At 41.6% G+C, this 15611-nt stretch overlaps 1 protein-coding gene across 1 annotated transcript; it reads left to right on the top strand.

Annotated features, from left to right (window-relative positions):
• The first annotated feature begins 383 nt into the window (after window positions 1-383).
• On the top strand, window positions 384-12324 carry LOC124254856. The gene is made up of 2 exons (XM_046688712.1): window positions 384-504; window positions 11647-12324. The coding sequence occupies exons 1-2, from the start codon at window positions 445-447 to the stop codon at window positions 11905-11907; spliced, it is 321 nt and encodes a 106-aa protein (XP_046544668.1). The 5' UTR covers window positions 384-444; the 3' UTR covers window positions 11908-12324.
• Window positions 12325-15611: the final 3287 nt, after the last annotated feature.

Below are 15611 nucleotides of genomic sequence, written 5' to 3'. Positions count from 1 at the left end.
CAAATTGGCTCCGTCCTTAGGATTCATAATATTGATCTATATATCTAGTCCTTTTGACAATTAACTGCTTATTTCAATTTCAATGTGACTTGTTTTTTTTTATGATTTTAAAATAACTAGTATTGATAATGAAATTGTTCTTCCTCAATTATTAAATTAAATGATAATCGCATTATACTACTATTCACTATTGGCAACATCAGTGCCATTGAATGTGTTTACGAATTACATCTCAGCAAACACATTTTATGTGATTGTTATCAATCGTTATGTATTTCACTGGTGCAATCATTCAAAACCTGAATCGTAACATGAGAGAGAGCAGAGGTAAGCCTGACGTCATTAGGAAGAGTTATCTCCCTTGCTTCTTAGCGGCATGGCAACAGTGACCGTGGGCTTAAGAAATCCGATATCTCACCACGGGCTCTACCGACAGCTCTAAGCATGGATAAGGCCAAATCAAGCGTGGAAACAGCGCCTTCGGAAAGGCTGAAGATCCGACTGGTAACACATTGCTTGACCTTACTTATCATAAGTATGTTTTCACCTCTACAAACTTACGCAATAGCAATATAAGGCCTAATATTAAGATCATAAACATTAAAATGGCATGCTATATCTGGATAAAGTACATTCAGTGGATTAATCAGAAATGTCTATTTCTGCGATGGGATTAATTCTTTGGTTACTGTCGCTATACAGATTAATTCTTTCATCTTATGTAATTCACCACCTCTATTTCACTTTATTTCATTGGAAAAAATGTAATTTGCCATTTCAATTATTTCATGCAAACCAAATAATAGTTAATTTAAAAATTATTCTCTCAATGGAGGATATGCACATGTATGCAAACGAAGAGGCCCAGCGCTTTTTCATATTTCATTGGCTTTAGAACCGACGCTTTAAGAGAGGAACACGAGTTTCATGACCTAACAGCAGGATGTGGGGTAGCCTTGTAGTTAAAGTGTTTGGTCGTCACGCCGAAGACCCGGGTTGGATTTCCCATGAGTACAATGTCTAGTGTTCCCCGTCGTGATTTTGCTGGAATACTACTAAAAGAGGCGTAAAACCATACTCACTCACTCATAACCTTAATTAATGTTTCTTTGTTGTCTTTCTGTGATGTCCGGTAGGCTAGACTTGTGTCGAGGATTATAGGGTACGTAATATTATGCTAATATCCCCAAAGTCATTGACTTAATCTCTGGGAGACATTATACACGTAGTTAATGGCTTGGGGTTAGTGACACCTTAAGCACGTGGTTACCAGAGTATATACATTAGAGAACGTGTCTTCTGAACTCGGGATAAGCATGTGTGACCTCTTGGCCTGACTGGCGACAAAGTCGACATGAGGAAATGTCATTTTATCTGATACAAACATGTATGTTCTACCCATATTCTGTCTTTATCGTAAGATTAGAAATTCACCTCTTGACCTGACAGTCGAAAATGATGTTTTGAAAAATCAAATTTTTCAACTTAACTTTGATTTCCTGAATTGTCAGGGCTGGTTTTGTTGTTTAATGCTAAAGTACATTCTGGCGTGTGATATAACGACCTATTTGGGACCTTCGCCGGAATGACCATTTTATTGCATAGGCTAATTACCCTGTCGCCATGATGTCATGTTGCCATTACATGCTAATCATAAAATCCACATTGCATTGTAGATTGACAGCCATCAAGAACGAGCTGTGCAACTATTTCACGTCTCACTATATTGATTGTATTTCGTTTGTGTCATACCACCTTAGGCTTGAGACGATAGAGGGGAAGGTGTCGCCCATATTTCAGGCTTGGGTTACGTGCCCCGGGGCACAACGATGGCTACCACTGTGCTGACCTGGCACATAGTGATTCTTGTTTGTACATATATCTACGTGGTTAAAGAAGCCGTGAAGATCCGGGTTAGAATTGATCTTCAGTAACTCGTGCTTGTCGTAAGAGGCGACTAACGGCCGCGCGGGATCTGGTGGTCAGGCTCGCTGACTTGGTTGACACATGTCATCGTATCCCATTTGCGCAGATCGATGCTCATGCTGTATATCACTGGATTGTCTGGTCCAGACTCGATTATTTACATACCGCCGCCATATTGCTTGAATATTGCTATGTGCGACGTTAACCAACCAACCAACCAAACAACAAACCAACGTGTTGAAGAAACGTTTATGTCACAAGTGACTCGGATCTTTCTTTAAACAGTCATGTCACAAATGTTGTGAAATTGTGTTTCCTCCAACTATGAAACATTGGATCTGTAAGAAAATATCTAACTAAAAAGTCTGCTGTTATTTTAGTCCTTTCACTGGTGATGTTCGGACTGGACTGCTGCAACAGTCTCCTCTCCGGCGCAACTAAAGCTCAGCTTTACCAACTTCAGTGTGTCCAGAACACTGCTGCACAAATTGGGACTCTAACACGCAAAACTGACCACATCACTCCTCTTCTATAACAGCTCCACTGGCTCCACAGCTCCACTGACCACAGAATTTCTTTCAAAATCCTCTGCCTCGTTTTCAAATATCTTCATCATACTGCACGATCTTATCTTCAGGAACTAGTAGAAATTTATACTGCAGGCAGACGCCTTCGCTCAGAAAATAAAACCCTGTTAACTGTAACAAAAGTAAGAACATCACAACATGGCAAAGGCACTTTTACTTATGCAGCATCAATCCTATGGAACAGCCTGCCACAATACCTGAGAGGCTGTACAGACTTGACTCTTTATGTCACGACTTAAGACCTATCTCTTCTCTCAAGCCTTTTCTCACTGTGCGCTGTGAGCATGCAATCAGCCATGGATATATGCTCATTACAGGTGTTCTAAGATTATTATGTGCCACAGACTTTCGACAATTTCATGTTTTCACTTTCCACAGGGCCGTACACAACCTATTCATATAATAGTACATGTATGCAAATACTCATGATCACCATTACACCCGAACCCTCACACAGAATGCCCCTAGTTGAATCTATACTTTATGATCAGTCCTTATTCTTCATTATTCATCGAGTTTAGAAGTCTTAAGAACAAATCTGAACACTTTTTGATGGTATAATTTCACATGATCTATATATGTTAATAACATTTTACTTGTTTATGCTCGGCGGACTAACATTTCTACTTCTTTTCATATTTTTCCTTTCCACATGTAAACCTTTTTTGGAGTCAGTGAACCAGATCAGCAACGGTAGCTAATCTGGGTAGTTCTTTTGTTGACATTTGGAACAACATCTCCCTGGCTGTTGTCAATCATCTTGTGTCTTCCATGCTCCACTGTTGCACCTTCAAGGCTTGTACCAACCCAAGGGTTATCCCTATATTGATATCGCTGACAAAGGTGTTATACCATACAACACGTGAAGATCCGGGTTACAATTGATCTTCAGTAACCCATGCTTGTCGTAAGAGGCGACTAACGGGATCGGGTGGTCAGGCTCGCTGACACATGTCATCGTATCCCAATTGCGTAGATCGATGCTCATGCTGTTGATCACTGGATTGTCTGGTCCAGGCTCGATTATTTACAGACCGCCGTCATATAGCTGGAATATTGCTAAAAGCGGCGTAAAACCATACTCACTCACTCATTCAATGACATAAAAACATATACACCACTTTATGGAGTACAGTGACGTTTTTCCGTTAGTATATTTTGAACCCCCAAACCAACCAAGAGTATGAAAACACAGATCTAACCAAACCTCCACATAAAGTACCGACCAAAAAGAGTATAAATTCACGCCTGAAGGTGGCTTAAGATGAAACAAACACCAAGTGATCATTCGATAGTGACGAATGTGATACCGTCATATTTGTGTTTTCGAAATCTTAAAGTTGAAGTGTTTCGCCAGTGTTTTGAGCCAAGACATGTCTTGGTAATGAGTAAAATGGTTTTTCCACATCGGGTTTTCTGGTCTATGCATTCGTGTGGCCGGCAGTGAAGGCCATCATTATTTATTTATGTGTTTCCCATCTCCTGTCTGAATCTGTAAGATCACTTGGCAATAGCCTTTCAATTCATGATGTAGAAAAAGTTCAAACATATTTTGTTGTCATTCTTTAAAGATGTGAAATTTTGCCCAAAAAACTCCAAAGAACTACATGTTTGTTCCTTATTTTTTGTGTGCATTAACAAATTTGATAAATAACACTAACCAATTATTTTCGATGATTGATCGGTTGTAATGAAGCAATCATCAATTATGAGATTTTAACCAATTCCCTACACTATGGGACAGTATTCAAAGACCCGGACAGCAGTAGGTAAAATCAGCATTAGGAATGATTTTGGAGGAAAACCATGTATTGTGACATAGAATATTTCGTATATTATATGTTAGTCAAAACTTTAAGTTACACATTGTAACGTTGTATGAATTAGGTCACGTGACGCAGGTATAGGTCTGATAACGACATACGCACCATCGCTATCTGCACGCATACAGAGTAGACCGACATACGTCATGTAATGGCTCGTAGATTACACCTGTTGCCGGTATCTGTATCAAGCTGACATAGCTGACTGCATAGAATAACTGATGATGGTGATGATGGTGCATATTACAGTATATAGGAGACTTTTTCAGTGTGAATCTCCCATTTGCTAAATTGAGAAAACTTCTATGGATCACTGCTTGTATACAATGAATTGTCTGTATATTACAAGACACGTATGGGTGGGTTTGTGTGCCACTGAGCGAACCCGCGAATCTGTAGCTCTGGTCGTTTGAAGGTCGTATGGCTGTAGTGGAGCTGTGTGAATATACAGTGGTGTGTGTGTGTGTGTGTGTGAGAGAGAGAGAGAGAGAGAGAGAGAGAGAGAGAGAGAGAGAGAGAGAGAGAGAGAGAGAGAGAGAGAGAGAGAGAGAGAGAGAGAGAGAGAGAGAGAGAGAGAGAGAGAGAGAGAGAGAGAGAGAGAGAAATACAGTGTGTGTAGTGAGTCCCGAATCATCGTAAATTGTGTCAGTGAACTAGAGATATAATGATAGACCTGCCACTCGGCTGAACAAAATGGGGACTTGTGTATCTGTGAGGATTGCTTGTCATCTAGCTGTGACCTGTGCAGCTGGTGTTTCATAGCATCTCGCCTGCCTCCATTGATGGATACTCACACCATCGGCCGCTGGTTCGTATGCTCCAAACCCGAAATCAACGTTGAATTACGTCATGTGTTTTACGTCAATAATGGTCCGTGTAATTCTATGTATGGTGTCGTGTCGACATAACTCTTTGAGTCTGGTCCCTGCTGAGAAACAGCACCCATGTATTATTGGCAACCAGCCACCATTTTGATCGCCCGATCTGCATTTATATCGGCGCGACCGGCACATTGTGAAGGGGCGTAGTTCGACAGTGTTCAATGTACAGAGCGGTGACAGCCTGGCCTTATCTGTGGGACAGGTCCGGACATGGAGTCGTGTGCAGTGGTGGTGCGAGGATTGACAAAGTCATGTTATTAAATAGTTGATTATAGTTGTTAAATAATGATTATTTCAGCTCATATGTGAACTGAGATTGGAATAAGCGATTGACTTAGCTGAAAGAAATGTCATAATTTAATCATCTTTTGCACAATTTTATTGACTTTTTCAAATACAGGAACACTGCCATTTGTTTAAATAGACAAGAGCATACTGAATATCTTTGCTTATCATACAAAACCACAAGACGAGTATGTGGCTGGTGCCCATGTGATGGGTAGGGGTTAATCAGGGGTTAGGGTAGGGGGTAACGATGGGTGTAAGGGGTACGGGGTAGGTATAGGGGGTAATGATAGGTGTAGGGGGGGGGTAATGATGGTTGTAGGTGTAGGGGGTACACGGGGTAGATATAGGGTAGGGGCTAATGATGGGCGTAGGGGGTACGGGGTAGGTATAGGGGTAGGGGGTAATGATGGGTGTTGGGGTAATAATGGGTGTAGGTGTACGGGGTACGGGGTAGCTATTAGGGTAGGGGGTAGGTATTTGGTGTAGGGATGTAAAGATAATGATGGGAGTGCATGTGGCTGTCTGTAGAGGTCGACTGCTCGAAGGTAAAGTGTCAGTGATCTTTACCAATTACATAGCACAGCGTGTATATCCATGTACAAGTGACAAGAAATTATACTATTATCGCCATGCCTTTGTCTTTGACCCAAACCTAACCTACATCCCACGGTCACCTCTGTCTGCCCCACTCAGTCAGACCGTGTTATCTGGGAGAGCCGCGATCTCCGGCTTGACCCCCTTACAGGTACATGTATATCTATTTATAGACAATAAAAGTCATATGCATGTGTTTGGCTGTCGGTTGCAATACCTGTATAGTACTATGACTACCACTACAACAGATATATCGCTACTACCTTCGGTGCTGTCACTACAATTACAACAGCTACATCGCTACTACCTTTAGTACTGTCGCTACCATTACAACAGCTACATCGCTACTACCTTCAGTACTGTCGCTACCACTACAACAGCTACATCGCTACTACCTTCAGTACTGTCCCTACCATTACAACAGCTACATCGCTACTACCTTCAGTACTGTCCCTACCACTACAACAGCTACATCGCTACTACCTTCAGTACTGTCGCTACCACTACAACAGCTACATCGCTACTACCTTCGGTTCTGTCACTACCACTACAACAGCTACATCGCTACTACCTTTAGTACTGTCCCTACCACTACAACAGCTACATCGCTACTACCTTCAGTACTGTCGCTACCATTACAACAGCTACATCGCTACTACCTTCAGTACTGTCGCTACCATTACAACAGCTACATCGCTACTTACTTCAGTTCTTCACTACCATTACAATAGCAGTTACTGTCACTACCACTACTACAAACAGCTACATCGCTACTACCTTCGGTGCTGTCACTACCATTACAACAGCTACATCGCTACTACCTTCAGTACTGTCTCTACCATAGCAGCTACATCGCTACTACCTACCATTAGCAGCTACATCGTTCAGTACTGTCACTACAACAGCTACATCGCTACTACCTTCAGTGCTGTCCCTACCACTTACATACAGCTACATCGCTACTACCTTCAGTACTGTCTCTACCATAGCAGCTACATCGCTACTACCTTCAGTACTGTCCCTACCACTACAACAGCTACATCGCTACTACCTTCAGTGCTGTCCCTACCACTACAACAGCTACATCGCTACTACCTTCGGTACTGTCATCCTACCACTACAACAACAGCTACATCGCTACTACCTTCGGTACTGTCCCTACCACTACAACAGCTACATCGCTACTACCTTCGGTTCTGTCACTACCATTACAACAGCTACATCGCTACTACCTTCAGTACTGTCCCTACCACTACAACAGCTACATCGCCACTACTACCTTCGGCTACTGTCCCTACCACTTACAACAGCTACATCGCTACTACCTTCGGTACTGTCCCTACCACTACAACAGCTACATCGCTACTACCTTCGGTACTGTCCCTACCACTACAACAGCTACATCGCTACTACCTTCGGTACAGTCTACATCGCTACTACATCGCTCTACCTTCGGTACTGTCCCTACCACATAGCAGCTACATCGCTACTACCTTCAGTTCTGTCACTACCATTACAACAATACATCGCTACTACCTTCGGTTACTGTCCCTACCACTACAACAGCTACATCGCTACTACCTTCGGTACTGTCCCTACCACTACAACAGCTACATCGCTACTACCTTCTGTACTGTCCCTACCACAACAACATTACTACCTTCAGTACTGTCCACTACAACAGCTACCACTCACTACAACAGCTACATCGCTACTACCTTCGGTTCTGTCACTCCACTACCACATCTACATCATCGTTACTACCTTCGGTTTCTGTCACTACCATTACAACAGCTACATCGCTACTACCTTCGGTACTGTCCCTACCATTACAACAGCTACATCGCTACTACCTTCGGTACTGTCCCTACCACTACAGCTGCATCGCAGCTACATCGCTACTACCTTCAGTACTGTCCCTACCACTACAACAGCTACATCGCTACTACCTTCGGTACTGTCACTACCACTACAACAGCTACATCGCTACTACCTTCGGTACTGTCCCTACCACTACAACAGCTACATCGCTACTACCTTCAGTACTGTCCCTACCACTACAACAGCTACATCGCTACTACCTTCGGTACCTTCACTACCACTGTCCGCTACCACTACAACAGCCACTACATCGCTACTACCTTCGGTACTGTCCCTACCACTACAACAGCTACATCGCTACTACCTTCGGTACTGTCCCTACCACTACAACATCTACATTGCTACTACCTTCAGTACTGTTGCTACCACTACAACAGCTACATCGCTACTAACTTCGGTTCTGTCACTACCATTACAACATCTACATCGTTACTACCTTCGTTTCTGCCACTACCATTACAACAGCTACATCGTTACTACCTTCGGTTCTGTCACTACCATTACAACAGCTACATCGCTACTACCTTCGGTTCTGTCGCTACCACTACAACAGCTACATTGCTACTACCTTCGGTTCTGTCACTACCATTACAACAGCTAAATTGCTACAAACCCAGCACGAATTAATATAGAAACCACCCGTCAAAATCCGGAGTAGTCTTGGTCTTCAGCCACCCATGCTTGTCATAAGAGGCGATAAATGGGATTGGGTGGTCAGGCTCGCTGACTTGGCTGACACATGTCATTGCATAGATCGATACTCATGCTGTTGATCACTAGATTGTGTGGTCCAGATTCGATTATTTACTGACTGCAGCGATATAGCTGAAATATTGCTGAGTGCCACGTTAAACACCAAACAAACAAAAAAGAAGCCGAAACATCTACTGCGTGGATAGTGGTATGAATGATAGACTGTTGATTAAAGATGTGTTTTGTCCTCCGGTAAACTATTTCTCACGGTAGGTCAGTCTCGACGTAAATAATGGTTATAATTGTATTATTTTACGACGCTTCTGTTTAAGAGTTGCTTCCCTTTGACCATGTCCTCTTTCCCGACTATCACTTCCTCCAACCCCCACTCCAAAAATCATGGCAACGCTGCGGCAACATTTCCTGCCACAGAACCTTCTTTTATCCATATTCCTTACATCTCAACGACCACTTCTGCTCCACAAAGTTACCCCTACCTAATGTACATCTGTATTGTCACTTCTCCATAACCATGTTTCATGTCATTTTGCGACACTTTAACTTCAGAGTTGCTTCCCTTAGACCAATTCAAGTTCGCGACAGTTGGCAGCAATCACACTGCTCTTTCTCTAAACTGTTTAGAATGTACTCGGACTCTGTGTGTTTCTTTAAAGTAATAGTGTATCTGAAGAAGATGTTCATCTTTCAGATAAATTATTTGTAAGCATTTCTTAGAAGTCGAGGCAAAGCAGCCTATACACAATATGAAAACAACTTGATTATACTGTCATGGCGACGTTTCGGTAGGGACCCATATACCGTTGTTAGACAGAGCTGACAAAGCTTAGATCCTTCTTGCGTCGCTTTTACAGTGTAATATATGTTAAGAAGCTGTAACCCATACGTTTTTCGTTTACTTTTTTCACGTATATTTACAAAATATTACGATCTTTCACTGATGCAGAAAGTTTTTTTCACCACTTCACCCAATCGTTTCTACGTCTATTGCATAATGGTAGTGCAGATCAAATGAACATATTCAGTTGCGTAACCTAAAAAAGAATACAAATAAACGTAGATCTATATACCTACAAAGATTATTAAACATAACTTACTATAGTCCGTTTGGCTCAAAAGCGGACCGATGAATTGCAATCTAACTCGAAAACTAATAAACATAAAATACTCAATGAAACGCTGATCATAATCAAAACATCATACCCACTCTGTGAGAAAGGGACAGCCAGGTGTTCGAGAACGGATGGAGACGGCACAGCACAGGTTAATGAATAAATACCTTTGTCTGTGAACGTGCTTCTCGAACACCTGGCTGTCCCTTTCTCTGCACTCCTCCCCTCGTAACAAACAGTGAACTGTGTCAATATTTTAATGATAGTTTGTTAAACAACTTTATTATTTTTAGGACAATAATTCTGCAAAAACCTCACAGAGTGGGTATGATGTTTTGATTATGATCAGCGTTTCATTGAGTATTTTATGTTTATTAGTTTTCGAGTTAGATTGCAATTCATCGGTCCGCTTTTGAGCCAAACGGACTGTACATGTCACTTTCTAAATTGTATACTGTTTGATTGAAGTCTCATTTCCTGTACCCAGACCTGCCACACAAAACAACGATTCTATCAAATATGTAAACAAAAAACAAAAACAAAGACAAAGGCACTGCTAATGATGTTTTCGGAAATGTCCAATCGGCACTACAGTTACAGGAGAGGTTACATAGTTTTGATTTTTTTGAGCAGACAAATTGGTATAAATCTAAGTCAGTTGGGCTTAACACTGCTTTAACGGTATTCCTGTTATATCACAGCAGGTCAGCTTGATGTGGAAGAAAATACCACTCAGATAATGGTCATTAGATATTCTGGTCCTGAAAGAGGTGACGATATAAAGGTCTTTTGGTGGTAAACAGTCGGAAGTTGTTGCAATCTATAGATATTCGGGGGTATTGAATTTATTCCTGAGCTCTCTGGAACCAAGGCTCAACATTATTTTACCAGGCAGGAATATACAACTGTTATGTCGATATTCGACTCATATAACGTTTGGTGGTATTTGAAGTGCCGATCTCTTTACACATTTCAGTGGAAAGTTCTTCCAATCATTACTATGGGCCGGAACAGTAGGTAATCGTCTCCCTGCAGAACTGTTTTCAGAAACATTTAGATTATCGCCAGTGTTATCTCATGCTAGGATCCCTTGATGAGTAAGGTCGAAGAACATGAGTTTCTATATCGCAGAAATCCTCTTAGATTTTGGCTATGTGAGGGTTTTTACTGTGGTTTACATAAAGAGACTGGGAGTTATGTATTTAAGGTCAGACGAATAGAGAACTATTTTATGTATTTATATTGTCAGAAGAATAGGAAACTATTTTATGTATTCATTGTCAGACGAATAGAGAACTATTTTATTTGTTTATTGTCAGGCGAATAGAGAACTATTTATTGAAGATGAAATCCATGTCATGTGTATAATTCTTCTATGACTCTTGTACATAATTTAGTAAAACAATCCAATTCAATTAATATCGTTAGTAAGAAAAATGTCCAAACAAATTTATGCTATTGTCTAAAACATGAAACGAATTTGGTAATAAATGGCGTTAAACGTTTTTTGGTAACGTAAGTTGTATTACTGGTCGTTGCACGGGCGGTCATTCGGTAACAAAATATGCATCAATTGAACTAACCTTTTCCAGCTCGTGAAATGCTACTAAAAAGGTATTAACAGTTACTTATAGAGATAAAAAAACCCACCTGTCTAAATCGGAATCATCACGGGATATGTCAGTATGTCATACATACGTTGTATACTTGCAACAGTCGCTCGTTGTACTCAACATCAACCTATTATTCGGTAGCGATACCAATAAAGGGACAAAACTCTGTCAAACTGTCTTGAGTATTTTATGACGCTTCTTTGAGAGTTACTTCCCTTTGACTGTTCCAGGAGTCATTGAGCGCCTCCGACACAGCTCTTCTGGGAAGATGCGAGGATTTGGAGAAAATCTGCGCTTCCCTGTCACGTTCCCATGACAACCCTGGTTTGTGCCTGTGCACGCACCTGCTTCCTGAAGCCAAAAAATCAGCTAGTCAAAAACAGTATCCAAGTTCTGGGAGACGGTCGAGAAAGGGGAATGGCGCCATGAGTGAACCACATCCGGATCAAGAGGTCGTTATGAAATTAGAGGATTTTTTATATTGGAACTGATTTGTGCCGAGCTGACTAGGTTGTCAAGGATGTTTTGGATTCACAGAATCCTTGCAACTGTTCGTGGAAGCCGGTGTTGTTATGTTGTGTATCCACAGGTCATTGCGTATGAATATATACAAATTAGTGACTGTATGGGATGGGTCACGTGTGTGTTCTTCCCATGTAATAAGCAGTGATCTGCTATATACTTGTTGACATCAACTTGCCCCTTTAAGCGTTGTGAAACGTGCGTTGTTGATCTATTTATTTAGAGCACCAGTTGGACATTGTTTTGGTAATTTTAGAATGAGTCTCAGGTCCATGATAATATTCTGCAATGCGGATGTTTTTATGTATGTGTGAATCGATGCAAGCGAATCTGTATGTGCAATATTTATGTTGTTTACCATTGTTATGAATAAATTTTAAATATTTCCATAATGAGTTTTTCAGTTTTTTAAAGGTGAAAGAAAATTATGAATATTCTGTTTTTATTTGTTTATTGGTTAGGGTCACTGTTGCAATATCCCCGTATACCGTGTCCTTGAAATAATTCAGCGTGGACCAGAAAAACCGGTGGTTGAAAATATGAGCATGGATCTACGCAGGTGGGTTGTTGGTTAACCTCGCTCGGTCTGATGACTGCGATTTAAGAAAATATGAATTCTGGAACAGACAATCCGGTGATTGACATCATGAGCATCGATTTACGCCAATGGGATACGATAACATGCATCAACCACGCCAGCGACCCTGACCACCAATACGACATGCACGATTTGCTGAAGACCGTTTCTAACACGGATCTTTACAGGGTACGATCAATGGCACGCAATCTGGATGATCACCAAGCAGGCCCACCGGTTCATGTAGTGCATTTTATACGTAAAGTCGAAAGCTTTTTTGTTAATGTAAAACATAAAGCCTTATGTAAATTAGGAGAGTGAATGTCTTACGCGTGGCTGGATAAATCCAGCATGGCTAAGACCTGTATCAACTGAAATAGGTAAACCGGTGGTTAATAGCATGAGCACCATAGTAAGGTAACGCATGGCAACCACGTAATCACTTTTAGCGGGCTCTTCCGGCAGACTCACTGTACTTGGGAGCTAGAGGGTCTCCCATGCATTGAGAGTTGACATATAAAGGCTAAATATTGTTCTCTTACAATCTTGTTACAGGGTTTTTATCCCCAGGAGACAGTTTTGACAATAAATATAATTTCTTTAACCATCTACATTCGTAGGTGACAACTGCAGGAACGAGGAGGTAATCAATATGTCAGGCTAATCATGATTTGCAGCAACACTCCTTCATTTCCCAGAACGGAGGCCATTAACAATATCACACAAACAGGATGTAAGTATTACTTAGTTCATAACAGTTAACTTTCGCGAGGGTCGATTGTAAATTTTACTACTTTGAATTACGAATAACCAAAATTCGTGGACATCACGTTTAGGTTTTGATTAAGAAGACTATTAAGAATGTGTAAGACTGTAAGTGAGTGAGTGAGTAAGTATGATTTTACGCCGCTTTTAGCAATATTCCAGCAATATCGTGGGACGACAGAAATGGGCTTCACACATTGTGAGGAATCGAACACGGATCTGCAGTGTGAAGAGCGGACGCTTTAACCATCAGCCTTCCCGACCGCCCCCGATAAGACATGTAAGAACCTCAAAACGAGGGGTTTTGAGGCCGCAGTCAGCATTACGCGATCTACACCATGGCGGCCTATGTACGATCGAGTCTGGACTAGACGCACCAATGGTTGATGTTATGAGCAACGTCTGAGGCCATCGGGTCACGATGACACGCAACCAACCAGTGGTTCACAAGTAACAGGTGCGATTTCCAACACGACTATATACAAAATGTGAATTCCTTTCATGTATGTTGCCAGCAGGGATAAACAAAACGGGTCAATGCAAAGCAGTGTAAAAGTGGACCACGAAGATCTGAGTTAGAATTTATCTTCAGCAACCCATGTTTGTCGTAAGAGGCCACTAATGGGATCGGATGGTCAGGTTTGCTGAGTTGGTTGACATATGTCATCGTTTCCCAGTTGCGTAGATCGATGCTCATGATGTTGACCACTGGATCCATACTCGCTTATTTACAGGCCGCCGCTATCTAGCTGGAATATTGCTGAGTGGGGCGTTAAATAACAAACAAAACAGTGTAAAAGTGTTAAACGTTCACCACCTCTCTAGAGAATTATTGATACTGAATATTGCATTATCACTGTTTATTGCGGGATGGTATTCTCAATGATTTACTTGCAGATACGTACTGCGTCTGGTTACGTGTAAATATTTCTGTCTTGTATAGTTGTCACGATATGCGGCTTTTACACTGGACAGAGGCCGTTCATGTGTTGGCGTTCATAGTCACGTGACTGAATTCCTGAAATGACGTCACACTCACGGACTACTTCCACATTCCACGAAAACCGGGAAATCCCAGTTCCGACGTTCATGCAGTTTGGCTCTCATTAATGAAGGTTCATACTCCAATGAACTCACATAACGTGACAATCTAATCATAATCGTTAAGGCAGGCACCAATGGTGTGCTTATACGAAAACAATACATGCACGTTATAGCCATCACGATCAACATAACATAAACTAAGGCTAGTCTCTGAATGTATGTAATTTTGATAGTTAAATAGTCTCATTTCAATTGAAAAGGACCCCCAATGAGATGTGAGATTCAGAACTTGAGGAAATATAGACTTGCTTCGTTTAGGGCTTTAACATTTGCAGGGAGGGCTATGCAGGAGGCTAGGAAAAATAATGTGGCTCAGGGACTGTGAGACAGACTAAACATAACATTACACTGTATGGAATTGAAATCTGAAATATAAGTAGAGGCAGACGGCGTTATTATGGACACACAATCTGCAATAGATGAACTTACAGACGCTTATATCAGAATATGTGAGAACATATGTTCAAAAGTCATCCTTTGCCAGTACCTTTAATCCTCGGCTTGTATTTGGAGGAACGTCAAACCCGGTCGTAATGCCGACATATAATGTGAGTGAGTATGGTTTTACGCCGCTTTTAGCAATATGTCAGCAATATCGAGACGGGGGGCACCTGTAATAGGTTTCTCACATTGTACCAATGTGGGGATTCGAACCTAGGTCTTTGGCTTTAGTAACCACTACCCCACCCCGCCGGTGGCCCGTATAACTATTTGAGTCTGGACCAGACACACCTGGCTAACCCCTGGAGCCAAGTCTCCTCTTACGATCTAAATATAACCGCCTTGTCGAACAGCATGGGTCTTTGGGTAGGATGCTCTCAGACCAAAAATCACAACCTGGACTTATTAGATTAGAACTCGTCAACTTAGTGGCTATGGAATGTAACCATTTAGATCTAAAAGCACTTGGTCACCCCAAAAGGCTGCCAGACCCAAAATATAGCCAAAATATAGGCTGGTTCCAAAGCCGATCTGTGATAAGCGTCTTAACTGCATATCGATATATCAGCGACCTGTAGAAGATCTAGTGCCTCGTTCCACAAAGCGATTGTAGCGCCAGCAGTAGCCCAAGTCTCCAGAATTCGTTCATGTGTCATTTTCAGAAACACATTGAAAAGGTACATCGGCTATAAATTCATGATGGTGCCTCACCATTCCGATGACCGTGGATTTAAACTTGCGTTTCCGTTGTACAAAATTACCTTGTTTATTTCAGCGTATCTGTTG

Source organism: Haliotis rubra, unplaced genomic scaffold (assembly GCF_003918875.1).
Source record: "Haliotis rubra isolate DU_JTF1 unplaced genomic scaffold, ASM391887v1 Scf585, whole genome shotgun sequence".
NCBI classification, from domain to species: Eukaryota; Metazoa; Mollusca; class Gastropoda; order Lepetellida; family Haliotidae; genus Haliotis; species Haliotis rubra.
This window is presented reverse-complemented; position numbering and strand designations above follow the sequence as displayed.

Coding starts and splice junctions, on each gene's coding strand:
- LOC124254856 (XM_046688712.1), top strand. CDS start 445: ATGGATAAGGCCAAATCAAGCGTGGAAACAGCGCCTTCGGAAAGGCTG. Junction 505..11,646: donor AAAGGCTGAAGATCCGACTG/GTAACACATTGC, acceptor TGACTGTTCCAG/GAGTCATTGAGCGCCTCCGA.